We start from the raw sequence: 26,271 nt of genomic DNA, 5'->3' as shown, positions 1-26,271 counted from the left end.
GGGTTGATGTACCGTTACACAAATTGGCCGGAAAAGCGGATCGCAGCGGTGCGGTTCAGGTGTTGGTTCGAGGTTCGACATTGAGTTGAGATAAATTTGACATTGCAAAAATCCTTTGTGGTGAGATGGTAAAGATTTATGTTCGGAGAAATCATGAGGAGTAAATTGCTCAGACACGAGCTGAAGTAGACAATGTGTGTTAGATTCATGGGGCACACAATTCCCTCAGCAAGACTTATGTACACCCCCTGCTTAGTTGAATTGGTGATGCTTGTATTGTTCTCAATGATTTCACTGGTCTATAATGAGTGGAATCTGACGAATTGGTTGGCTTCCTTTATAAAAACTTTTGGAAAACAATGAAAATGTATTTCTCGCGGTTGGTAAGAAAATGTCCTTTTGAGTAACAAGAATAGGTTCTAATTGAAAGTAAGAAAATTGGTCTCTTCGGAGTTGAAAGTTTTTACAAGCAAAGAGATGACATAAAATGATAAAGTTTGTTTCATTATCGGATACAAGTGAAAATTGAAATATAATGACAAAGAAGAAAGAAATATATCACTTCACATAGATGAGCGGTACCTGCCCTGATGGTAAATAATCAACTGTGAGATCAAACAATTGAATAAATAGAAACTTTTGGATCAAGCTTGAACTTCGGATTTCTGAGTTGAAATAGGAATAGCCATGGTAGGGATAGGAAGTCCTTGAACTTCGGAGTTTTTGTTAGTACCCATATGATCTAAACCAAACTTGACAGCCTCTGCACCTTTCTTAACATTGACTTTGTTGAAATTGACAAAGTCGATGTCTTGTAAAGCTGGAGTTAATGCTCGATTCACTTCAGATGCATTTGGTAATCGACCACCGGCAGCTCTTTGTTCACAGAACATGTGAATAGTTTCTAATAAGGCAGTTGCAATTTGTTGAGAAGATCTTGGAAAAGTTAGCTTGTTCAAGGCGGATTTAGGAGCCTTTGACGCGCTAAGTAAGATCAGAAGAATTATTAGACGAATGATACACGAGATTTTGGGGGACGAAATGATGACTTACCGACTCTCACCGGTTTCACCTTCAGCAAGTTTACGATCAGCAAGAGCGTCAATAGAGTTCTTGATAGCTTGGGCCATTTTTAAAAAATATCTGTCATCTGCAGTTTCAAGTGCTTCATCGACTGCTTTTGTCATTTCTTCTTGAGTTGGAAATTCGACTCCTGCCTCCATGTCAGCTGAAAATTTGGCAATTGAGCTGACAAGACCAGCTGAGACTCGTTGCATCATAGCAGGAGAGAGTCCTAATTGAGGAACGCCCGATTGACGAGAAGGACTACAAGGTATCGATTAGTTTTTTGTCCAAGTCAGAGCATGAGGAGAGTTGGAGAAGCCTTACCCTGATTGACCCTGAGTAGAATCGTCATTGGCACCGCCAGCGTTTAAAGATCGACGAACAAGTGTTCTATGAATGTAAAAGCACCCATTTAAAAAGACCACTTCGGAGCTTGAAAAGAAGATGAAAACTTACCTGACAAACCTTGAAACTTCGGCACCGGAAGATGCAGAGACAGAGTTTGTGACACTGGAATCGAGGACAAACAAAAGGGCGACGGAGGTGGCAACAAAACCGTAATTGATACGCATATTGATATGTATGAGTTAAAGGAGGTATTATTTGGCGAAGGTGACGAAGGCTCAACTAAAGATAAGAGTAAATGATAATTGATTGATATAAAAACAAACTAAAAACAAAGATAATGAGATTTGTACAATTTATTTGCAGGGATAAGAAGATCGGAGGGTGACTGGTATGAACTGGTGATATGAACGGATGAGGAATCAGAGAATGGTGAAGAAAGCCTTTGGTTTTATAGCTCGAGACTTCAGCCGCGACCAAAACATGACAATCCTAGCTGAAAGGTTTGACCACGCCCATCGGGGTGATCATGACTTTGCCTCTCCAGTTACGCATACTGATTACACTATTTCTTCAATGTCTTCAATTTCGTTGTCTTTTGTCAGCCCAGCTGAACAACTCCAAAGCCTTTCTGTAGACGCAACCACGGCACAAGCGCAGCTTCAGGCGAACATGACGAGCGTGTCAGATTGGCACGAGTTCATGAATTAGCTCGTTGTTTCCTCAAGCTTAACTTTTTCGAGAGCGGACGTGGCCCGGCCGCGTCGGAAGAGGGGCTTAGGTAAGCTTATTGATGCGGCCAGGCAAGAGGGACATTTTGATACTCCATTGCCAAGAACCATACGAGAAGAATCTTTGTAACATCAACTTCATCATACACACAACTTCTTCAAGGAAACCCTTTCAATGAAATTTCATTGATCAGGACCAAATCCCAATGTCTTCGTTTACCCTTTCCAAAGAAAGAAAGCAAGTTTATACACAAAAAAAGCCTTCTTTTATCCATTAATTCTTATTTCCTGCTTCAATTAGGGTTTCTTCAAAACAGTCCTCAAGTTATTCGATTTCATGTTCATATCTCACTTTGTCACTAATTTCATCCAGTTCCATTTCATCATTTTGATTTTCATTTGTCCATTTTGATGAAATCAATTCAATCCTCCTATCTCAACCTATTTACATACTTGGTATGCGCGGGCTTGCTACCTAGAGGTTAATGTTTTTCCATCATATTTCAACCTTGGCAAGAAGATTGAAACAAGAAGGGAAGATACGAAGTCTTGAAATGGATTTCAAAGATGCAAAACAAGGCAAAACTTCATAATTTGACCACAATTCTAGTGACTTGTTACCAATTGATATCATCAGTTTTCTAGAACTTGAATATGTCCAGTACCTTGTAGGCCTTTTACTAACCTGATATCATCTGTCTCAAAGACACATTCACATATCACCTTGATAGAACCTCCCATATGAATTTCCTACTTGCCATTCCAGTTTCTCCAAGTGTGATAATTGTATTCCAACTGAAGATAATGATGATTGTGGACATGAGCTTGAAGTCGATTGACATTTGGTAAACAACAGAGATGATGAAAGAAAGAAATGTGAGGATGAAAAAGATAACAATTAGAATGGAGTCAAAGTCAAGAAAATATAAATTGCTGAAAAAGACCAAAACAATCTTAATCCTCAGAGACGTAAAGTTTCATGTCAAAAGTTCAAGAATCAACAAAGAAGCCAAATCATTCATCTTTTTCTTCTCTGTATTCAGATCTTCAACTCGTCAAAAAAATCCAAGGTTCATAGATCCTAATCAAAGCAAGCATACATTCATTACAATTTCAATCAAAATTCAAAATATTCCAACCATCCACTTCAAAAGGTAAAATCGACAATTATTTGTCACCTTCCTCACACTCTCAAAAAACAAAACCTTCAATGAAAAAAGACAAACTCCCACATATAGAACATTCCAATTTTATTCATCCAAGTTACTGATGGTTGGATGATTGCTTGATCTTTGTTCATTTGATTCTTGATCATGTCAAATCGCCTAGATCATCCATCTCCCCTTCAACTTCAGCCGCAAGAGCAGACAGAAAATCATCTTCTTCCGGGCTTAATTCAATCGATCCACCTTCCCTGTCCTCTCTCCTCTCCTCTTGATCTTGATCTTGATCTTGATCTTCTTCTTCTTCAACTCCAACCACCACCTCCCTTAATTTCGAGGACCTTGATCTAGCTAACCTTTGTCGTTTCGAAAGTGGTGAATCTCCTTCTTCATCTCTTCTACCTCTTTTCACCACTTCATCTTCTTCTGATGATTCTTCCATTGCAGCCATCACTTCATCTGCTGCATCTTTCCAATCGAACTCTTTCATTTCTGCTCCCCATCCATCATTATCATCTTCAATTTCTAACTCTGGTCCACATTCTTCTCCTTCTGGTCTTTTCCATAAATATTCTTCTTCATTTGGATGTCGCCATAAAGTCACTGCATCATATAACCACTTAGGTTTCACAACTGAAACCTTTCGACGGGTTAGAGCTATATTGACTTTAGAAGTTCCAAGCTGTAAATTCAAAATCATATTTGCCTATTAGCTATTCTCGTTTATTAGTGATGAATCGATTGCAGAACTTGCCTTGGCAGCCACAAGATGAGTGACGCGTGGCGTGAGTCTAGTATAACACTGTGCACCAAACTGTTCAGCAAGCTTCCAAGCGTCTTGCCTAATTTTGGGACAGTTTCCAGTACGAAGACAGGGATTAAATCGTGAGAGGATAAATTAGTTTTCGACAAAACAATCTGGTTCGCAGGTTTGACTGATAAAAGTATGAAAAAGTACTCAACTGGTCTGGAATCGCATCCATTGGCCAAACACTAGAGAAAGCCAAATGAACACCTTGTAAAACATCTTGTTTCAAAGCAGATATCACGTCCTATACAGTTCCCAAAAGAGGCCGAGGCCAAGGTTTCGTGTAAGCTGGCATGTTCGGTGATCAAGAGTGTATGTAAGAAAAAGCAAGACACTCAACTCGAATATCAGCTTGTTCGATCACATCCTGAGAATAAAAACCTGTATGTACATCTTCAAGAATCTATAAAATCGCGAACAGTCAGTTCTAGGCTCAAGATTTTAGTTGGTTATGAACTTACTAATCCTAATCTATTCAATTCGGTATCCTGATCTACCAACACAGCTCTTCCCATTGCCGAGCAATCCTCTTGACCAATTGTTTCCGCGTTATTGACATCAGTCGTACCCTGACTCTCGGGTCTCGAATCTGTACATGCAAACAAGAGATCAATTCATGTGATACGCTCATGTAGTTAAAATTCCAATCTTCTGTTTACCAGTATGTTTTTCAGCTTGTGGTTGATCTTGTTCATCTTTTTGCTCCGATACTACTCCTGGATCATGTATGGTTTTTGGAGTAACAGACGAGTTTTGAGAAGGATCGCCTACTACACTCTCATTGCTACTGACACTACTTCGAACAGTCTGATCAGATTTTTGATTCTGGCCACGATGAGATTCTTCTAACTCGATTTGTTTCTGCTTGAGAGGACGTCCTAAAACTTGATCAGCTAGTAGCTTTGATTGAGCATCTGAAGCTTCTGTGCTGGCTCCTGATCCTGACGGAGTAGGAGCGGTGACCGCAGGCTTAGTTGTGGGTATAGAGGTCTCAGAGACTTGAATTGAATTGACATCAGCAGAAGAGGAAAACGTCGGAGTTGTAGATCGAGGTGTTTCAGTCTCGCTTGAGGTGAGAATTGTATCAGATGTCCCAGAAGGATCTGTAAGAGTCATCTGAGGTGTAGATACAATACTAGCATCAGGCTTAGAGGCTTGGGTCGAGTCAGTGCTAGTGGTGTCTAGGGATGATGACGGAAGTTGACGAGCTGGAGGCAAGAAAGCTCCATTGATGTCACCGATTCCTATAAAGAAGTTGTCTAAAGGAATGTAAACATAGTCAGTAATGCAGCCAAATCCAACGCAGACTAGTAGACTGATTTACATGGTACGACCGATACTAGATTAGGGCTGTATTCCCAGACATCACCCCGATCATCGATGATGACTACCATACTGGTATCGACAGGAAAAAGTCTCGTCAGAGATTTTTGCGTCATACCTTTCATTCAATGATGCAAAAGAGTCAGATGGAATGTTGAGTTGGATGCCAATTAAACACGACTACTCACTTCCACTTTCATCTCGACTTAGTACCCTACTGCCAAACAGTTCACTTGTGGGATCAATGATACGACAAACGGCATCCGCATATGCCCTCGTTCCCATAGTATATACGTGCATTTCATATTTCTCAGCCAGAGTGCGTAAGAACTCGGACAAACCAGGTCTGAAAGGTTAAAACAAGATAGACATGATGAGTAAAAGCAATAAATTTCAAGACTCAAGAACATGGACCGCGTACCGCATTTTGAGATAATAGTAGCACCCATCATTTCCTAGATTAGGTCCATCGTTAAGTTGAAATCTTCCAACACCTTGTAAGGCGCTCCAATTCGGGTTCTTTGGATCTGACATCCATTCACCTACTGTAGGATCAACAGTGGCATGAACGATGGTTTGATCGAGATCGACAATCAATGATAGTTTAGTATCCTTCAGTAAACGACTTCGTGTTTCAGATTCAAGCCTCCGAGCTTCGGAGATAGATACGGTTAAAGTAGAAGGTCCATGTGACATTGGAATACTAGCTCTTGAGGTTTCTGAAATCCCGGTGTAATCCGAACTGAAGGGCATTGAAGAACATATAACGAGGACTGGTTAGAAGCATTGTTACTAGCGAAGACACGTAACAAACAGAATACGTTCGGTTGAGAGCAGTTACGATTTGACAACTGATATTCATAGGGTGAAGTCAATCGAAAGTTGGACTCACATCGTCAGATCACGACCACAGATAGCACATTGCCCTTGCCATTGAACTGCATGTGTACACGGCTCCTTGATCAACAGTAGAGGTTTAGTGTGCCATCCGGCCTCTGGCTCCAGTACCATGCCTTCAGTGATACACCATTTCACCAGCTCTCCCTTTACCGGGCTCTCGTAGATTGATAGAGCAGGGCCTGAGTCCTGATCGAAAGAGTCAGAGACGCGTGGATTGCTCTCAAGAGCTCGATTTTTGCCCTTTGAGGGTGTACCCAGACTAGAATTTGAATCCGAACGCGCCAGAGAGTTTGACGGGTCTACAGTTCCTTCCAGATAGCTAAAGAGTGGAGTAGTCTTCAAGACTTCGGAATTAGATTGAGATTTATGCGAAAAAGTGATCGTAGATGTTGTAGCCTCGGTCGGAGATAAATGAGACAGTGAATGAGGAACGAAGAGATGAACGATAGTGATTGGTAATGAGATGTTTGAAGGAAGTGGGATAGATGTAGGTTGATCGTCAGGAGAATGAGGTGATGAGCTCGGATTGAAGCTTGAAGCACCTTGCTCATGAGACGCGTTATGATCGGCTCGATCCCTTGGATGAAGTTTCTTCCTTCTACGAACTTGTTTTCTTTCTGTAGTCGGTGAGATGGGAGGGTTCAAGTCCTCTTCTGGTTGAGGTGACATGTTTGATTTGACTGACTATTGTTGTTGTCTTTGATTGAGAACTTGATCGGTGAAGTTGATGATGGCAAACAGACTGATTTGGTGTTGTGTTGGGTGTGGTTGACCAGACCTGCTGTGTGTACGTGTAAAGAAAACTTAGGCTGTATGTATGCGGGGTGTTCAAGGGATCCCACCCTATCCCACCTGATCCCACTTCACTCCACTTTCCTCCATTCTCAATGCTCAATCGTCAAAATAGTCATATATTGTAGCTTCAGACATATCAGAGGACCATACCACTCTTTGTAGAAATAATTATCTGTGGAAGGCCCCCAGTTCCTAAGCTCAACTGAGCGGACTTTCGAAGGGACTTGGTCGATTCACGATCATTAGAGATTGTTCTCGCTTGGGTGACTGAAAGATTCCACAGAGAGAATCTGTAAGGATAGTGTTTGATTGATATAACTATGTAGCAACTGGATGACTGGATCAAGATTATCACTTGCTACACCCGTATCATCGGAGGCATTAACGGTCAAATGACAATGTACACTCCTATTGACTAACATTTTAAGCCCAACAGAAACGAGGAGATTTCAATGGAGGAGTGTGTAGAGCTTGATCAAGTATGTATAAAGACCCATGAGTTGGGTCAAAGGCCATTTCGACTGTGAGAGATTCATTGAAGTTGTGAACACCTCAATGCAGATCACATCTCTCTTATGAGATGGGTCAGGCCTGGTCAGACAGAGATATGAAGTGATGACTGACCTCGCATAATCAAAGCACGTTTCCTACGGCAGTTTGGAAGACTTACTTGAAAAGATCGAAGTCTCGCTTTTATGGAAGGGCTGTCACCACGGTCAAGGCAAGTGTGCAGGATCCAACATGTTTTTTGGCATAAGGTCTTTCTCAAAATGTGATCCAGTACTTGCCTCTTTTCAACACGAGTACTTCGATGACGATGGATGTATCGCAAAGCTGGATGAAGAAGTTGTTAAGCTGACGAGAAGCACATGTTCGCATTGAACAAAGGTTTGTCTATCAAACAGAAGGTTCCTATGTAGACAAAGATTACGATTTAAGTGGACAAAATATGCGTGAAAAAGTGAGATAATTGCTACATATTTGTTTCAAGCCCACTTGGGAAACGGGAGGGTTCACGCGAAAAACGCGGGAACAAGATGGAAGGATTGCAGGCATTGAGAGCTTCCTTAAATAAGATGATACAAAATCGCATAAATAAGTACCTGGCATTTAATTTACACTCAGTCTCTGAGCTGGTAGCCGAAGAAAGCTTAGAAAATATGCTTCTAGGCTTGTGTATCAACAGAGGAGGACTGAGATCGATAAAAGATCTGGACAGGAAAAATCAGAGTTGCTGAACAGGGCAACGTTCATGTTAGGGCTTTGCAAGCTTCTCGGTTGGACTTCCACGTCTCGAACGCTTGCGGTGGAGAGAGCTATGTGAGGGCGGAGAAGTAAACCTGCTGTGTGACGACATGGAAGGTACAGGTCTCATGCAGAGCACGCAAACACCACCTGGGATCTGAAGTACTGAGGGTAAGAGGCTGGATGCCGCTACAGCGAGGTAATGCGGCTCTGGGTTTGGAAAAGACGGGACTCTCAAATTCGTCACTGATCGCAAAGGTAGATAGTTGGTAGCAGGTATAATGCATTACTCATTAAGATAGAATAATGCCATATTAGAGCGTGAACGAATGAAAGAGGAAATGAATCAGGAAAACACGAAGCCGTTCAAAGATCACGCGACAAGATAACATTAAAAGGTCGCAAGGAAAAAAGAGAGTGCCTATTTCACGACTCTCTAGAATTGTTGATTAACATTGAGTAACACCCTGGGAGAAGCACTGATAAATCTGGGAATTTGGATATTAATGGACTGGAATAAACCGGCATTCAAGTTGATAGTATTGAACCAGGAGTTGAGGTTGATACCGAAGGTTCCAGCGAGGCCGAAGATCACTCGGATGATGTTGCGCAGAAGTTGGAATTCATCTACGAGAGAAATGATGAGTGGAGGCTAACGAGACATGCATTGAACAATCATCTAATCGGCTTACTCGAAAACTGGCCCCAAAGACTGCCATACTGGAATCGGATGATTTGTAAGGCGTATTGGATGTCGCGTAGCAGGTTGGTGGCCAGTGCTTGGAACTGCAAATGAAGGAACGTGGGTGAGCATCAAACATGCATTGACAGGAGTTGAATTACAATGGAGCCAATGATAAATTGCAAACCTGTCCAGCGTATCGTGGATCACAGATACCGCAGCCTCCTTGGAACAGTGAGACGGTTTGAAACAATTGGTTGATCCACAAACTGAATTGTGACCTGACCAAGTTAATTGAAAAACCTGGAGTCTGCCATTGCGAAACAACATTCAAGAAGCTCTGTTGGGAGTATCGAAAGGTATTATAAAAGGTTCCAAAATCTGAAAACCCCGTCGGAACAACGTTGTTGGGAAGGAATATAGGTCGATCCGGAAACCCGGTGGGGCTACCAATGATAGTTCCATCGGGACGTCGAGATATACCAGAACCAGTCGAAACAACTGGTGGATTGGGTTGATCCGGAAATCCGGTGGGGCTACCGATGATAGTTCCATCGGGACGTCGAGATATACCAGAGCCAGTCGAAACAACTGGTGGATTGGGTTGATCCGGAATCACCGGCCCGAGACCATCGTCAATGCTGGTGGGACTGTTGTTGAGCAAATCCTGTCCGGTGGTGGTATGCACGTTAGGGTTCTTTTGACCCCAACCGCTGGTATCTGAAGGAAGCAACAGTGGGATTAGAGACGTGAAGTTTGGGACTTGATAGCGGAGGGCTACTGTAATATATTGACAAAGGATGGAGTTGGCACTTACCTATATGTTGTCCTGGAGTAGCAATCATCGTACGAGCATCCAAACTTTGGAAAAAGTCAAGCTGACTATCAGCACATGCAAGGCGATGGAACGATGGGAAACGATTGCTTACTGTGCCAAGCTCGGGGCAGCACGTCCGGTAGCTGGAGTGAAAAAACGTGACGAAAGGAAACATGAGCACGGAAGACTTTAAGAGCTGTGATCACGAAAGTAAATATTCACCGGCAAACGTAGCCAAAAGAAAAGCGACAGAGATATGCATGATAAAGAGTGGTTCGATTGAGTTGAAGTAAAATAAAAAAGAATCAACGAGTCAAAGTATTATTGATTGATTTATCAAGTACGAGAAAACGTAAACGAGGAGCGGGATGAGTGTGACCCATTCCAACTGCTCAGTTGCTTTATACACGCGCTCCTCCAACTTTTGCTTTCGCAAGGACAGCTCAAGAAACTTGCCACGGGAACTCTATTTGTTTGTGGCGGTGAGCATTGGCAATTATGGAACGTCGGCCTTTACCTGCTTGTGACAGCTCCCGTGCTTTTGCTTTCACAAAGACAGCTTGAGAAACTTGCCATGATGCGAAAGCTATCTGTTTGTGGCGGTGAGGGATCCCGGATGAGTGTGACCCATCCGAATGGCTGGGACACTTGATGCTTTATGTCATGGCCGGAGACAGCCGGAGACTCCTCCAACTTTTGATTTTGCAAAGACAGCTCAAGAAACTTGGCATAGGAAATCTACATGTATTTGTTTGTGGCGGTGAAGATTGGCAATTAAGTACATAATAAGTAATTATGGAACGTCGAGAACACGAGATGACCTCGATGTCGGAGCTTGTCAGATGAGTTACACCAGGGGGTAAATTTCCTCGGCCTCCGATGGTTCTGGATAGGTGTCCAGAAATCACTGGGAGGAAGACCGAGTCACTCGGGTCTGAGTGTGCACCGTGTTTTTTTTTTTTTTTTTTTGCATTAGGGGTTCTCAAAGTAGACCCGGTTTGTAAAAACCCGGTTGACCCAGTTGACTTTTTGGCTGTGATCTGTCAAAAAATGTCAACTCGATACACAAGGTTACTGCCAAAAAGCAACCGGGTCAACTGGGTTTTCTTGAAACCGGGCCAACTTTCACCCCTGTCGACTCTATTCTACCTATGATAACAGTATCTATCGAAGACATGTAACCTGATCATAGATAGTTTTTCCTTCATCTCATTTCCCCTCGCTTCCACTTACACAACACACCACTTACATACACATGTTCTCACTATTATCTCGAGACTCTGTTTGAAGCTTCCAAATGGCCTCGACCCGGTACTGTTTACCAAGTCTCAGCGGGGTTGCTTACACGATACAACATTTACACACCACCACGGATATTTCACTTGCTCACTTTACACAAGTCATATCCCACCTCTCGATATCATCACCTAGTCATCATATCCTTCGAAACACCTCGATTCAGTTCATTCGAATGATCAATCTCGTCTCTCTCATTGAATCCAACATATTCATTCCTATCATCTTTTTCATCAAATCAACTACTCATCAAAATAATCATACAACACTCATGCCACGCCGTCGCAAAGCTTTATGTTCCGATACGTCTAACGTCACAGAAGAGCGCAAGCGGAAGGGAGTTCCAAAGGAGGATCCTGCGCACGAAACCAGGCTACGGAAAGATGTTGAAGAAGCAAGAAAGATACTCCAAGGAGCTTTCTCACCTGTTCAAGAACCTGAAAACGACGCCAACGCCAACCCAGACCTTGAGCCCGATGACGACGACCTCTACGATGAGGAAATCATGGTTTTTGGAGATGAAGATGCGCCGGTACCCGAAGGTGAAACCGTCAACTTGGATCCAAATGGTGTGATTCAACAATTTGTCGAGCATCATCGAGCACAGCGGTACGCTAAACGCCGCGAAAGAATCCGCCAAGAATGGTCAGACATCGAGAACGAAATCACTGCAGCGTACCTTGAATCACAAGTCCATACGCTTAACTGGACAACCAAAGATTCTTACTTGGACGACAGTAGCCTTGATTGCCAATGTGAGGATGCTTGTATCTATCATAGATCACTCGATATCATAGATATACTAGGTGAGAAGTCTTTCTCGCATTCAATACAGTCAAATTGATATTGATAGGAGTTGTCTCAACAGGGAGATCGAGTTCAAAGTCCATACGATTTTGTAGGTGCTTCCCTGAAGCAATCCAGCTAGTTTACCAAGGTTACCTCCCATCAACCCCACGGAAACCCCACACTGCCTTTTCTATCCGATTATTACAACTGTACTACTTTTTACACCAAACAACAGTATGTGTCGCATCAGGATTTATTGAAGGCATACTTAATTTTCTTGATCCCCGGTCAAACGTACCCCTTCTGGCCCGAGGACATCGAGGCAATCGGCGTAACCTAACTCAGCCTTTCTCAACTGCCACACATGTATATAACCGCATTACAGTTCTAACCAGACGACTGTTGCACCGATCTCTGGAATTCACCAAAACCGATCATTGGGCTGATCGGTGTGGTCGATGTTTTGGACCGGCCAAAAACGAAATCAAGAAGTCTCGTGACGAGCCTGACGTTATCTTCTGCATGGATGGCAACTTCCAGCATCGACATAACGCCCTTGCCAGTAAAGATGAACCCAAAGAGGACCAATATCCGGATCTTTTCGTCCGACCGTCTCAAATAGATCCGCATAATGCAGCCGTAGTCAACGCAGTCAACAGTGGGATCAGACCAGTTGATGATGTATGTAATTTCTCATTTCTTATGTGCTCTTCTGCCTTGATTGACCCACGAATTGACCCATACGCCTGTAGGATCCTTGTTCAGATTCTCACAAGACTGCCAACGACGCCCGTAACTCATCAACATGGGACCAATGCGACGATACAGGTCTTTTCTTAGCAGCCTGCCGCCACGACGTCCCTCTACTGATGGCAAATATACATAAATCTGGAGAAAAGTTAGTCGAATCACTAACTATTGATTGAAATTTGATTTCACTGTCCTGACATCAACGATTACATTTAGAATGTACTATCCATTGACCTTGATGAAGATTATCTTGGACGCCTTCCCAAATAGTAAGTTTGGAATCCTCTATGACATTGGATGCCATCTCAACAAGCACATAAAATTAGTAAGTCAGAAACATTTATATTTGTCTTTAGTAAAACAATTTGATTCTGACTATCCTGATCTGTAGCACAAGCATCTACCCGAGCATCAACACCAAATCAAGCTAGCCACTTCGGTATTTCATGCATTTGTGCATTCGTGGAGTTGTCAACTAGAGTATAACCCACGGTTTCTCGAAGATTGGGGCCTTACAGATGGTGAAGGATCCGAGCGAAACTGGTCGGATCTATCTCCCCTAATCGCACGCTTACGCACCTCAACCCGTTTACACCGACTCGAATTGATTGACTTACGATGCGAATACATGGCAAGTCGCCACCGAATGCACACCGGAGACTGGTTATTAAGACGATTACAACATACACTATCCACAATTACAGAAGCTCAAATGACTTTAAGAGGATTGTGTCGTGAGAAGAATCCTTATCAAGAAGGCTCATGTTACACACCTGAATTCTTCTCGGATCAATGGAAATCAGAAAGAGCTGCCAACAAAGAAAACGCCAAAGACATCAAAATTCGTCAAAAACTCGAGCTAGGCCGGCTGCTCGTCCTTGAGGAAGCCGCCTATCAAACTTGGTGAGTTTTGTGGGAGTGTCAAATATGACCAACTCTTATAACCTACTGATGTTGATTGTATCATAGGAATCGAGATTCTGGTAATGCAAACTTTGCAATCGACCGCCTGGCAGAGTTTCAGAATATTGCTCAGCAAATTACTGAACAGCGTAGAAAGGTTGGACTCCCTGAGTCCATTCCAAATCTCTCCAGTAAGTGGATTCTATTTTCTAAAGAATGTGATTAATTGGCATCCTGAAAACCCACCCTCCACAACAGCGCTTGGTCAAGATTTACTCTTGAAGGTGTGGTACGCCAAAACGGATGTCCGAAGTCGATTTTTGGCTTTGAGATGTGAACAACGACCTCTTGATCCAGAAAACAGGGTGGGTGGGGGTTCTAGGCTCGGTAAGTCCCGTTCTCTTTGTTATTTTGCACATAAAGTACTTTATAAAGTGCTTTTCTAAATGTAATTTTTTATAATATCCATAGGTACACACGAGAAAGAGCGGATCTTGACAGCAATTCAAAGAAGAACCCGGACCATGAAGAAAGCTTTGAATACTTACAATGAGCTCGCTACCGACTTCCAGAGACAGTATCCCCACCACCCTGCTTCGCCTCCTATTGAATACAACGAGTTGATTGCGTTAGAGGCCGATGATCCTTTCTGGAACAGCGGTATCTTCACCCACTCCAATGAACCCTGGGCAGTGGACCGTGCCACCCAGATGGGAATGCGTGCTGTCGCCAGAGTGGAGCGTGGTCAGGAAGAACTTCGGCGAGTTGGTTGGGAGGTAAGAAGAGCCATGCGCTGGGCTACACATCAACATTCACGTATTTGGACGATTCTGGCCGCTCTTAAAGACAGCGGCGACAACCTCCCACCCGATTTGATTACAACTTACTTACAGGACGAGGTTGTCAAATCTTTATCGCTCCGTGGCAAGTTGGTGGTAATCAAAGGATTACTACACAACGAGTTTATCAAGCTCAACACCTTGCACATCAAGTGGGATTTGAAGGTTACTGAGGTCTTGACAAGAACCCCGGCCCAGTTGGGTGATTTTTCCTTGCTGCAACTTTGGAAGTCCCAAGTGAACAGTATCAAGGAACTACGAGCGGATGGGCGTGGATCCACAAAGGGCGGGGACTTTCTGCATCTCTTTGAAAGGTTGAACATTGAGAATAGGGAAGTTCCTTGTGTTGAGCTCCCAGTCTTCCCTATACCACAACAACATGTAAATGATGATCTATCTGATTTTGATGAGGAAGAAGAATGGAATGATGTAATGGATGAAGGGATCATACGAAACATTCATGCCCTTGCTCTGACAGAGCCCAACGAAAACTGAATGTATATAATGTTGTTTCTGTAAAAGATGTTGTTTTGTAATCATCATACAAGTATTGTTAACTCTGCTCCTTTGAATATGAAATAATAAGATTCAAATAAATTTGACCCAAAAATCAAAACATCGATCTAAACAAGGTCACAAAGAATATATGTATCACATGTATGACAAGGTATATACATATTTGTGCACAAGATAGATGATGGTTGTGTGAAATATGAACAAAGAGGTTCATATAAGTGTATATACCGTACCATTGAAACATGATAACCCATGTATACAAAAGATAAGTACAATTCATGTGTAAAAGATATTAGAATCAAAGTAGGTAATGTCTACATGTAGGGGTAATATTTTGGGACACATGACGTATATAAAAGTTTTTCAAGTCTTCAATTGAAAGATAATTGGCACCAGTTCCATGATTAAGTGGCATAGATCTACTAATGAATGACTTGCTAAATATTATATGTACTCTCATCTCGATGTAATCAAGATTTGAGTTGGAAAAAACAACATGTAGGGGTCATGTTTTTCAGCACAGTGCTCAAATAAATCTTTTGCAATTCTCAACTTACAAGGGAAGTTGAAAAAGTTTTATGATGGGTCAGCATGAATCTATAAATTTCTGAATTTATTTCCATATTGTATATTATCAATGTGTTTTGAGGTGCAAATATCAACATAAGGGGTTTGTATTTTGAGACACAGTGCTCAAATAAAACTTCTTCAATTTTCAAGTTAGAGTAAAAATTCAACCGGATTCTTTATTGGATAGCATCACTCTATTGGAGGGTGAGTTACTCAAGAAATTAAATTTTTGAGGGGGACTTACCCTTTTTTTAGGTGCGTTTACAAGGAACTAGTCATTATTCAAAAGGACATGGGTATGCACTACACCCATAGTAAAACAAGTCTTTGAATAAAACCCAACCCATTTATAAAATGACTCTATCCAATCATGATACCAGTTCAACTTCTGCTCTAACATGAAAATATCAAAAGTTTCATTTGAGCACTTTGTCGCAAAAGATGATGCCCATATGATGAGAAACACACCTCAAATCACAGTCTTACATTCATGAGAAGACATATTATGTCAAACAGGTAAACCACTTATCAAGTGATGCTGCCCAATCATAAAACTTTCTCAACTTTGAAATTTGGTTGAGAGTTCAAATTTTTTTATTTGAGTACTGTGTTGCCAAAAATGACCCCTACACGTGGATATTTCCACGAGTAGATAAAAAGTCTCATTTCAATGAGACAGCAGTCATCTCAAAAACCTTATTTGTTTTTGGAATCTGATCAATGGTACCTCATACCATAGATCAGCGTGTTCCCTTTTGAATGTTCCCCATCAAAAAATAGTAACCAGTGTTATAACAATAGCACCGGTTACTCCTACTTGTATATAAAGGGCCTCATTTCACATTGAAGATGGCATCTCAAAGCATGCTTTCACGAGTGAAGCATGTAAAAGCACATACTGGAGAGGGTCTATTCTTGATATATCCACGTCTTCTGTTTCGAAAAAGCGAATCAATCCTGTAGAAATCGGGTATTCCCTCTGCTCCAGCACAAACTTCATCTTTTCACAATGAAGTTTGTGTCTGGCAGGGATGTCCAAACTACATAGTAGGTAACAATTGCTTTCAAAGGCACTTTCTTATTGGGTGTTTTTCATATAAACACATCATCTTCCCGTTCGAAAAGTAAAAAACAGCTGTGTTACCTTACGCCAAATGAAAAATCAGCTTTTTGCATTGAAGAACATGTCTGGCTGGATTGACTCACGAGCACATTATATAAAATTGGATTTAGATGGCAGTTTGTTGAAACAGTTTTCTCCAAAACCGACGTCTTGCCTCTTGAAAGTGAAAATCGGTTTGCACAATGGGACAGGACAAGATGTTGAGGTCACAATTCCTTGTATCTCAAACTTATAACATAACACTCATTCACTAAGGATACTACGTATACAATACCACCAGATAACAAAATCAACAACTCAAATGTGAAACGAAAACAACTTATAGTATTTTAGAACATCTTATATCTCGTTCACTCAAGTCCAAACAATATTGAAAGTATTCCAAAACCGAGAAAAGCGCTGGCTATCTCAGCTATTGTAACTACAATAATAAACATAGATGTCAATCAGAGTATAAGAGTCTAACTCCGCTTGTGATAATTGACTAACCTCCGAGTCCAAACATATTGAGGACATCAAACATCTTAAGGACAGATGTTGCGTCTCTTGATGGGGCGAGGACTTCCTTCGGAGGTGTCCGTAGAACGTTTCGGTCCCGATGATATGGGTACATTCGATTCGCTCTTGGAGTTCGAATCAGTCGGATGCTCTGAAGTCTCCCAAATTTCCAAACTCGGATTTCTACAAAACTACTTGGTACTTCAGCAACCAGTCTACAAGATAAGAATTACTCGATTGAACTTACAACTTGGAGTATCGCTTGGAATCAAAATATTTTGAAGTATCATTCAAGGCCGAAACAAAGGCTTTGGTAGAGGTCAAAGCGGTCTCAGGCGTGTTGTCGCGCCTCGGCCTCGGAGCACAGCTTGGCCATAGAGCAGTCACGCTATACCATTTGGGATTTGCTGAGACTCGCCGCCAGTCTTCAAAATCTTCAGCTGATCGTGGTTTCTTCAATTTTGCGTCATTGCATCGTTCTTGACGGTGGCCAAAATGCCCGCAGTAGAAGCACTGGTCCTCACCCGCCGCAATTCCGGGGTGTTGATTTGGTTGAGGAGGTATTGGATAAAAAATCGAACGGACTCGGGCAGGCATCTCTGGCGTGATGAAGATACACGTCGGGGGCGCATTGATGTTGGTACGAATTGGAAATTGTGGAGGTGGTACTGAAGACATGATGAAAAGTGATGATGATAGTAATAGAAGCGAGAAGGAGTTGTGATGATGATGATATTGATAGAAGCGAGAAGGAGTTGTAGATATGTAGATAAAAGTTTGATCGGCCCAAGAAAGATCCCAAAGTCAAAGTGGAATAGCAGGTGGAATAGCAGAATGAAAAAATTGTGAACGGCGCAAGTGATGATGTGATGTGAGTGATGGAATTCTCACTTGAAGAAAGCGGTCTTTATACCCACTCAGGCGACGCGACATGTCGAAATTAACTTCATGGTATGCCCGATGCCGGCACCACACGATATGATTGTATTATTGTATTTCTTATAACAACTGATCCCACATAAAAGTACGTGTATGTGGGGCAAGTTGATATAATAAGACGATAAATGTGGTTCTATCGACTGGGTTTTGGAGATAGAAGCATACATATTGAGACATATCGTGTTATATACGTGGGATTATGTTATGGTGATATTGTTATCTCCGCTGAATCATGCGGAAGCAACACCGGCAGAAGAAGCTATAAAAATATCAAAGTTGAGTTCATTGGGCCAATGAACTGGGTGCCGATTGATCGGAATTGTAACTCAATGATATGAATTTCATGGCGTAAGGATGAGTCAGCAGACATAACAAACGATGACAAAGACAATTATATAAAGTTATAAAACATGAAATAGAAATGAATAGAAATCGAGACAGCAAAACATGGATATCTTCTGACAACATAAATTTGAATGAAAGTCGAGTTGGTTGTGGGTATGGCAAGCAAATCATTGTGTTAACATAGGATCGAGTAGGTTACCATCGGTCTCGGTAGGATCGATGGTATTGGTGTGAGCTGAGGGACTAGCTGGCGCGGTAGCGCTCGAGCGGTCGATTGGTTCCAAGTATATCAAGCCTTCCTTGAGATCAGCCTCCATCGCGACTAATTTGGCCTGATTGAGGTTGCTGCTCGCCTCTTTAAACGTCTTTTCGACTGACCGTGCTCCGGGTAACAGTCTGAATCGAAAGCCGGCGTCGAATAGAGTGGAATCACACTTGGTCCAAGGCCAGTGTTTCAACTTAGTGCGATCATCTACATACAATCAAAGTAGCATGTCAGGTATTATTTGGGGATATCTTATGAGATGTGGCATCACTTACGTAAGTAGTCCGAGAGGGCGTGTACAACTCGGGATTGGAACGTGCGGCCAGAGTCTATATAAAAGAATAGATGAAAAGAAAATGTTAATATAGAAAGTGGTCTGAGGGGGCGAGAATTTGTGTACTTACTTGAGACCAGACTGAACAATTCAGCACTTGATTTGCCCATCAGATAAGCTTGTAATTGACATGGGAAATTCTCGGTGCCATCCTTTTTGTAGAGGACTTCAACTGCCTTATCAGCACCTACCGTGTTACGGGTAATTTGAAAGTTATGTTTGCTGAGGTGATTTGAAACCGCGATGATTACAAGCTCGAAGTTGTTCGTCTTGGCGACCGGTATGCACTGTTATGAACATTAACTATCAAACTTTAGTTATTGAACATTAATCAGTCTTTAAATACCGGGACAGACCTTGGCTAGAGTTTCGTCTAAAAGTTGGCAAGCGTTATCTTTACACTTTTTGAGACTTCGAGCATTGAGAAGTATCTTGGTCCGAGGTTGCAATATAGCCTGTCGCGAGTGAGTGCCGACTTCCACTTCATCGAGTTGTTCATCTAGGAGTTGTAGGTGGTCATAAGTATTTGCTGAATCGGTTTCTTTGTAAGTCTCTTTCTCAGCTTGATCCATGTTCTTCCATGCTGCACCCAGGACCTTCATGGCCTGGCCGCTGTGGATCCCGCCAGCTATTGAAGATGCACTAAGATATCAGCTCTGCTTGTATGTATATTTAAGTATGATCATCCTTACCTGCTTTGAATGTCGCTCTGGCCAAGTCACTTCGGAGAAAGTTGTTCCAAGCCGAACGTCGACGTACTCCAACAAACTTGCCACTAGACAGATCAATAAGAAAGCATTAAATTCTACCTACGTTGTTTTTGACACATTCGAGTAATGAAAACAAATAACTCAAAAACTTACAAAACTTCTTCCATAGCCGAGACGGTTACACCAAGCTCAAGAGCCTTGATGGCAATCATAGTATCTATCTCCTCGTGGAATTCTAAAATCGATTTGAGGACTGAGCCGCTCATGCCGGTCGTGGCGAACTTCTCGGCCAAACATCGCAGGGTAGCAGCCGACTTATCTTGAATATCAGCCATATTGAATCCGGATTCCTGCCCAGTTTTGACTGCCTCTGCACGTTTTTTCTTGTAAGTCTTGCGTTTCTTTGAGGGATTCGCTACTTGTGTGAAAGTCACAGAAGGGTTAGGGGGGTTGGGTTGTTGAGAGTCCATCTGGCGCGAGAGATCCTCTGCCATCGTTTCGAGATTCGATACAATTTGGGAGCTCAAGGTGGTCATTGTGGTGTGAGAACGTAGTGAGTGAGGTATTGACGGTCGAGGTATGAGGGTATTGACGGTCGAGGTATGAGGTGAAAGTGCGAACGAAAAACTTGTCACGAGAGGTCCTCTATAGCTCATGGACCGCGGGTTTGTGACCGCGCTGGGACTTGGTAAACAGTACCGGGTCGAGGCCATTTGGAAGCTTCAAACAGAGTCTCGAGATAATAGTGAGAACATGTGTATGTAAGTGGTGTGTTGTGTAAGTGGAAGCGAGGGGAAATGAGATGAAGGAAAAACTATCTATGATCAGGTTACATGTCTTCGATAGATACTGTTATCATAGGTAGAATAGAGTCGACAGGGGTGCCAACTTTGAGAACCCCTATTGCTTAAAGTGTTTTTGGAGCCGCTAGGCTATCAAACACTATGTAATATGTCCAGCACCGGTAAAACCCCTCTGGCTGTGTCAGGGGAAAGGTAGCTGTTGGCTGTTTCATCTAGGTTACATGTTTGATATGAGATGTGAGAAAAGGGCGGTGAAGTAGGGAGTGGGATGCAGTTTTTATTCAAGTGGTTGTGGTCTTTGTGGACGGGGTTCGTCTACTACTTTTGCCCAGATCCATCTATTTGCAAACCTCCATGTGGAGTTGCAGAATCTGGCAATGGTCTTGAAGTTCTTGGTGTTTGATAAAATTCGTTTGTTCATTTGGGTGTTGTGTTCGTGTAATTCATATTCGAGTTTCGTTCGTTGGCGTTCGTATGTCTGACAAATGAAAAGAAAGTGGTCAACTGTCTCGATGCCTGCCTGGCAGTCACAGACAGGATCGACTGGTTGTTTAAAGCGGTTTAGATAAGCATTAAGCGGAACATGACCTGATCTAAGTTGTGTGATGGTTGCGATTTCGTGTTTGAGGAGCGGAGTTAGTCCATCAAGATGTTTCTTTGGTTGTGGTTTGTGACCCAAACGTTTGATGTCTTCTGCTGTAAAAGACTCCGTTTGTTCTGTTTTCCACTCCTTGATGGCGGCAAGGAATGCGGCGGTATTAGGTGTGTCGGTGAAGGTGCTGGGAAGAGATTGTTTTGCCAGGCCGTTAGCTAGCTTATCAGCTTCTTCGTTCCCTGGGATGCCCTTATGGCCAGGACACCATCGTATCGTGACTTTCATAAGCGGGAAGCTTTGGTGAAGGCATTGTAGAATCTTGAAGGTTTTTTGACGGTTATCTAAAGAGGAAACCGAGGAGGAATTGGATTTCAGATCCTTTATCACTCCCTGGTTGTCGAGAACAATTGTTGTTCTTAGTGTGGTAGGTGTAGCGTTTTCAAGGGCCATTTTTAGCCCTAACTGAACTCCGCGGTACTCAGCTTGGTATATTCCATGCGAACGTGCCGGGCCTAGATGTGATGTCTTGGATTCTTTGGTGTTGGCGCACCACGCCGCTGCAGCGGTGGTCTTCTTCGGTATCCGCGATCCGTCCGTGAAGATGAGCAGGTGGTGGGGGTCAGGTTTTAGGCGAATGGCGTTCAAAGTCGCTATCGCCTTGTTCTCTTGGACAACGGTCGAGTAGTTGGAGGGACGTGTTAGCGTTGAAGCCGGATCCACCGGTAACTGGACTACAAATTCCTCAAAAAACTTGTGGAGGGAGTGCTGAAAGAAAAGGTGAAAAGGATTTTTGTGACTTTTGGGGGTTGTGTGTTGCGCTTGTTGTATGATGTGGAAGAAAGGGTGATTTTTTGACTTAGCTAAGGAGCGTGCCATAAAGCTCAGCGCTTTGCTCTGGAGTCGTGCTTTGGGTGGGGTGAGGTTGAGGTCGTGTCGCAGAAAGGCGTTTGGGGTCGTGCTCAAAGCTCCTAAAGCCGCTCGTGCACATGTGTTGTCAATTTTTGTCATATTCTGGATGAAGAAGACCGGTGGTTCTATCAGGAGCCATGCCATAGCACCGTAATCGGTGGCCGCATGTATGGTCGTGGTGATGAGCGTCCTGAGGAGTTTAGGAGGGATCCCCCAACCTGTCTTTGATAGACCGGCTAAGAATCCCGCCCTCTGTTGGCCTTTAGCTATGATATCTAGTCGTTGTTGCTTGAAGCTGAGCTTGTTGTCCACCTTGACGCCAAGCCACTTCGCAAAGCTGGCCGGTTCAATGCGTTTCCTGTCCGCAAAGTCGATTGTCGGGATGATCTCGTGGTCCTGAAGACTGAAAAGGACCCAAAACGTCTTCTTGGTGTCAAAGATGGCCCCATGGTTTTTGGCCCACTGTTGTTGGCGGAAAGAGAGGGTTTGCATCTGTGATCGAAGCTGGTTGGTGTCGTTCGCCGTGGATAAGAGAACCACGTCGTCGATGAATCCCAAAGCTGATGCAGATGGTATGTTGTCAGTGATCTCTAGTAAGGACGAGTTATAGAGTAAATAGAGAAGGGGGGAAAGAGGGGATCCTTGTGGTAGTCCGTGATCCAGTGGAAATGCCTCTGATTCGAAGCCATTAAACGTGAGTGTGGTGGTTCGGTCTGTGAGAAAGTCATGAATGATGTTGAGAGTCTGGGTGTGTACTCCTTTTCTCTCGAGCGTGTCTAGGAGCCTCGGGTGGTGGACTGAGGGAAAGGCAGATTTGACGTCCGCGAAGAGAGCGCCAACTACTTTCCCTCTGGACCACTCACGCCTGATCCACGCTACCAAGTGGACTAGCGCCTCCTGGCTTGATCTGTCTGGTCAACCACCGTAGTGACCGTCGTGTAACATCTTGAGGCTCTCTGCTTGACCTGAGAGGTGGACCGTGAGGAGCTTCTCGAATATCTTGCTGAGCGTTGATAGTAGAGCGATGGGTCTGTAAGCAGAGGCTTGAGTATGGTCTGGCTTCCCCGGTTTGGGAATCATCACCGTGACCGCTTTCTTCCAAGCGTGCGGGATGAATCCGGTGAGAGAAATGCATTTGAAAAGAAACGTTACGTGGGATTTGACTGTGTCCCAGATCATCTGCCATACCCAGTTCTGGATCCCATCGGCGCCAGGCGCCTTCTTGGGAGGACTGTCCGAGATGATTGCTCCAATAGAATCTTTAGTGATAGAGTCGTAGAAAGGATTCGTGACTTCAGCTGATGGTCTGTCGGTGTCCGTGAGAGGGAATGTTAGGTGGTTTGTGTCGTCGAGCCTGCATGGTGCAGTGGCTACACAGGTGGTGTCGAATAGGGCTTCAGCCTTCTCTTGATTTGATGAGCAGACCTTCCCGTCACCTGTGATGATGGTGCTGACTAGGGAGGAGGGTTTCCTTCCAGACGCGATACATTTCGCCTGGAAGAGGTTTGTGTGGTCGACCGTGGAAAGGAAATGTCGCCACGAGTTTTTTTTTGCCTTATCGACTGCTCGGTTGAATTTGTTGCGGGCATTCTTGTAGGCTTGATCGGATTCTTGGTCGCGGTTCTTCTTGGCCAGTCTGCGTAGTCTAGACGCCTCTTTGCAAAGAGGGTTGAGTACTTCAGGCCGCCACCAAGCTTTATGCTTGCCATGAGCTGCCTTTTTGGGCGAGTGATTGTCTAGAGCGTTGGTAATCGCCTTGCGAAGATCTTCGTCAAACTCCTCAATATCTGTGCGTGTCATAAGGGGTTTGAGAGCGGGAAGTGTGTTTGTTAGCTCTCGTTTGAGGGGGACCCGTTCGACCTTGTTCCAATTTCTCTTCGCAGAGGATTGGAGAGCGGCCAGCGTTTCATCACCCGTCTTCGTTGAGAAACAGGTGACTATCGCTTGGTGGTCAGAGTGATGGTTTAGGATGTCTTTTTTGTCAATGAAACATGTGATCAACGTGTCGTCAAAATCCTCGTTGACCCAGACCTGGTCGATAGAGGTACCTTCCGTGTTGGGTGATCTTACTCCAAAGGTGGGGATCCCTTTGGGAGAGCGCAGATTGAGGCCCCAATCTGTCAGCATCTCGATCAGCCTCTCCAATTCTTTGTCATCGGTGTTGTTGTGAGCTGGGTTCCATAGGGGTGAATGAAGATTTGCATCAGTAGTACATATTGTGGGAAGAAGTTGTGTGGAGAGCGGGGATTTTTGAAGCATTTCGGTGAATGCCTCAAACCCTAAGAGAGTCTTTTGGGGGTTGTAAACGCTTGCTAGTAATATGGTGAAGACGTTTATGGTGATGGTGCTTGCGGCTAGGTTGCGTGATGGGAAGTGAATTGGGTTGATGATGGGCTTTAGGTCCTGCCTGATATATAGGCATGCCCTGGGTCTGTCCTCCTCTTTGAGAGACTGAGGCGTCGGGCAGACCAGAGACCAATTTTGCATATTAAGAGGGAGGTTGTCGATTGGGTTAACATAAGGTTCCTGAATTGATAAGATAGAGAAAAGATTAGTGAGATCTGAATTAAATAGTGAGTGTGTGACGTGTTTGGAGTGCCAGCAGTTCAATTGAAGAATTGCCGCTGTTTGTTTTATATTAAGTTTTTCCCTTATCTCTTTCTCTAACATTGGGTAGAGGATGAGTTGGGCTGGTCGGTTACCATGATGTATGGCGAATCACTTGGGTTGTGAGGAGGCCGTTGGCTTGCTATCCTTACTGGGCACGTTGGGGCAAAGGGGTGATGTAAGAAATCGGCATGGTTCTCTTTAAAGAGACGGGGAAGATTGGTGCTAGGATCAAGCTTGAGTTTGCCTCGAGCGCACGCTATGCATTTCAAAGCTGTGGAGCCTTTGATAGGGCAGTTGTGCGCGTGGTGAGGACCTGAACATGATGGACACATAGGTTCTAGTTTACAGGCTGCTGCAGTGTGTCCCACGCCTTGGCAGTTGAAGCAACGTGTCGGTGGTGGGCCACTAATTTCTGTGCGGTGTCTACCTCTCCCGTGCCACACCTTAGTTCGCGCGGCTAGCGTGGCTTGGTTAAGCGTCTTGAAGCCAATAAGCAGGGAGGAATGGCGTTTAGCTGAGTCCTCAGCCGTATCTTTCTTTAACCACCTCACAAAGAGGGCGTCATCGAGGAGATCACCATTGCAAATCTTGAGAAGTTCAACATCCTCCTGTCTGGTAGGGTTGAACGTGGTCGGAATGCCATGTACGATAACGGCATGGACTTCTTGTTTTATGGAGAGGTTGGGGGAAATTTTGGGAAGCCAGCATTCCTCTTGACCTCTTAAAGCCTGAGCCTCTTTTTGCGATTCGAGGTATATCACAAGATCACCTGATGGGTGTCGGTGAATATTTTGAACCGTTATGAAGGACTGATCGTCCAACGTTAGCTTGATGTTGCCCTCTTTGAGCGCACTGTTGAACTTCTTGATGAGTTCAGGGATAGTTTGTCCCGCTCCAGCAATATTAGCCGGGTCCTTCTGGCTGAGCGTGATCGAGTGCTCTGCCTTGGGACGGGGAGTTTGTTTTTGATTGACCCGGGGTCCTTGATGCTGGGGTGGGGGCCTCGTGCCGGCCCCTGGGGCGTGTTTGGACGCGGCCAGAGCGTATGAGTTCGCAGCCTTCTGCTGTGGTTGTGGTTGGGCTGGTCTTTGCGGCGATTCGGCTGCTGCAACCAGCTTCGCCAGTTGTTCAGCCATAGCTTCAACCTTGTCGACCAGCGTGTTATTTCGGAACTCGAATTGTGCGGTTGCCGCAGCTGAGGATGAGGAAGGGGGGGGAGCCGTTTGACAACCTGGTTCGAAAACCACACGTCTCGACTCGATGATTGAGGCTTGTTCTTGGATCAAACCGGCCAGCACTAGGATATTGGCTGCCGATTCGATGTCCACCTTGACCAACTTGGCCGTCTTGGATTTGGGTACCAGGGTGGCTTTCAACACTTCAAGCAGTTTCTGAACCAGCACATTGAGAGGCTTGGTTGCAGCACCGGATGATCCTGGGAAGAGTTTTGAGATACGGGTGGATCGAGGTGTACCCGTGAGTTCATCAGCCTCATCAAGTGGGCTGGGAGAGGGTGCTCGTTGCCGAAGACGCTTCCTCGAGCTCTCCAGCGAAGCTGGAGTGCTCGAAGCAGGTCCTGCTAGAGCGAGATGGGGTATGGTGA

At 44.0% G+C, this 26,271-nt stretch overlaps 6 protein-coding genes across 6 annotated transcripts; 1 reads left to right on the top strand and 5 right to left on the bottom strand.

The window, feature by feature from the left end:
- Positions 1-644: 644 nt before the first annotated feature.
- On the bottom strand, positions 645-1,637 carry MELLADRAFT_104559 (uncharacterized protein; the record flags this gene model as incomplete). The annotated part of the gene is made up of 4 exons (XM_007407663.1): positions 645-984; positions 1,054-1,326; positions 1,390-1,455; positions 1,522-1,637. The coding sequence occupies 4 exons, from the start codon at positions 1,635-1,637 to the stop codon at positions 645-647; spliced, it is 795 nt and encodes a 264-aa protein (XP_007407725.1).
- A 1,273-nt stretch (positions 1,638-2,910) lies between these two features.
- MELLADRAFT_115868 (uncharacterized protein) lies at positions 2,911-7,068 on the bottom strand (the record flags this gene model as incomplete). Its single annotated transcript, XM_007407662.1, has 8 exons — positions 2,911-3,970; positions 4,055-4,146; positions 4,268-4,297; positions 4,963-5,371; positions 5,437-5,553; positions 5,624-5,781; positions 5,968-6,177; positions 6,328-7,068. The coding sequence occupies 8 exons, from the start codon at positions 7,002-7,004 to the stop codon at positions 3,453-3,455; spliced, it is 2,211 nt and encodes a 736-aa protein (XP_007407724.1).
- A 1,572-nt stretch (positions 7,069-8,640) lies between these two features.
- MELLADRAFT_71327 (uncharacterized protein) lies at positions 8,641-10,218 on the bottom strand (the record flags this gene model as incomplete). The annotated part of the gene is made up of 3 exons (XM_007407661.1): positions 8,641-9,161; positions 9,245-9,777; positions 9,875-10,218. The coding sequence occupies 3 exons, from the start codon at positions 10,047-10,049 to the stop codon at positions 9,051-9,053; spliced, it is 819 nt and encodes a 272-aa protein (XP_007407723.1).
- Positions 10,219-11,441: 1,223 nt separating this feature from the next.
- Positions 11,442-14,946, top strand: MELLADRAFT_104556 (uncharacterized protein; the record flags this gene model as incomplete). Its single annotated transcript, XM_007407918.1, has 9 exons — positions 11,442-11,976; positions 12,195-12,413; positions 12,582-12,640; positions 12,712-12,857; positions 12,926-12,978; positions 13,414-13,612; positions 13,679-13,803; positions 13,871-13,999; positions 14,459-14,946. 9 exons carry the CDS (start codon positions 11,442-11,444, stop codon positions 14,944-14,946), a joined length of 1,953 nt encoding a protein of 650 aa, XP_007407980.1.
- A 2,064-nt stretch (positions 14,947-17,010) lies between these two features.
- MELLADRAFT_104555 (uncharacterized protein) lies at positions 17,011-17,836 on the bottom strand (the record flags this gene model as incomplete). The annotated part of the gene is made up of 3 exons (XM_007407660.1): positions 17,011-17,081; positions 17,150-17,373; positions 17,406-17,836. The coding sequence occupies 3 exons, from the start codon at positions 17,834-17,836 to the stop codon at positions 17,011-17,013; spliced, it is 726 nt and encodes a 241-aa protein (XP_007407722.1).
- A 637-nt stretch (positions 17,837-18,473) lies between these two features.
- MELLADRAFT_115866 (uncharacterized protein) lies at positions 18,474-20,287 on the bottom strand (the record flags this gene model as incomplete). Its single annotated transcript, XM_007407659.1, has 3 exons — positions 18,474-18,838; positions 18,983-19,036; positions 20,067-20,287. 3 exons carry the CDS (start codon positions 20,285-20,287, stop codon positions 18,610-18,612), a joined length of 504 nt encoding a protein of 167 aa, XP_007407721.1.
- Positions 20,288-26,271: the final 5,984 nt, after the last annotated feature.

This window comes from Melampsora larici-populina (genome assembly GCF_000204055.1).
Source record: "Melampsora larici-populina 98AG31 unplaced genomic scaffold MELLAscaffold_10, whole genome shotgun sequence".
Lineage (NCBI taxonomy): Eukaryota > Fungi > Basidiomycota > Pucciniomycetes > Pucciniales > Melampsoraceae > Melampsora > Melampsora laricis-populina.
This window is presented reverse-complemented; position numbering and strand designations above follow the sequence as displayed.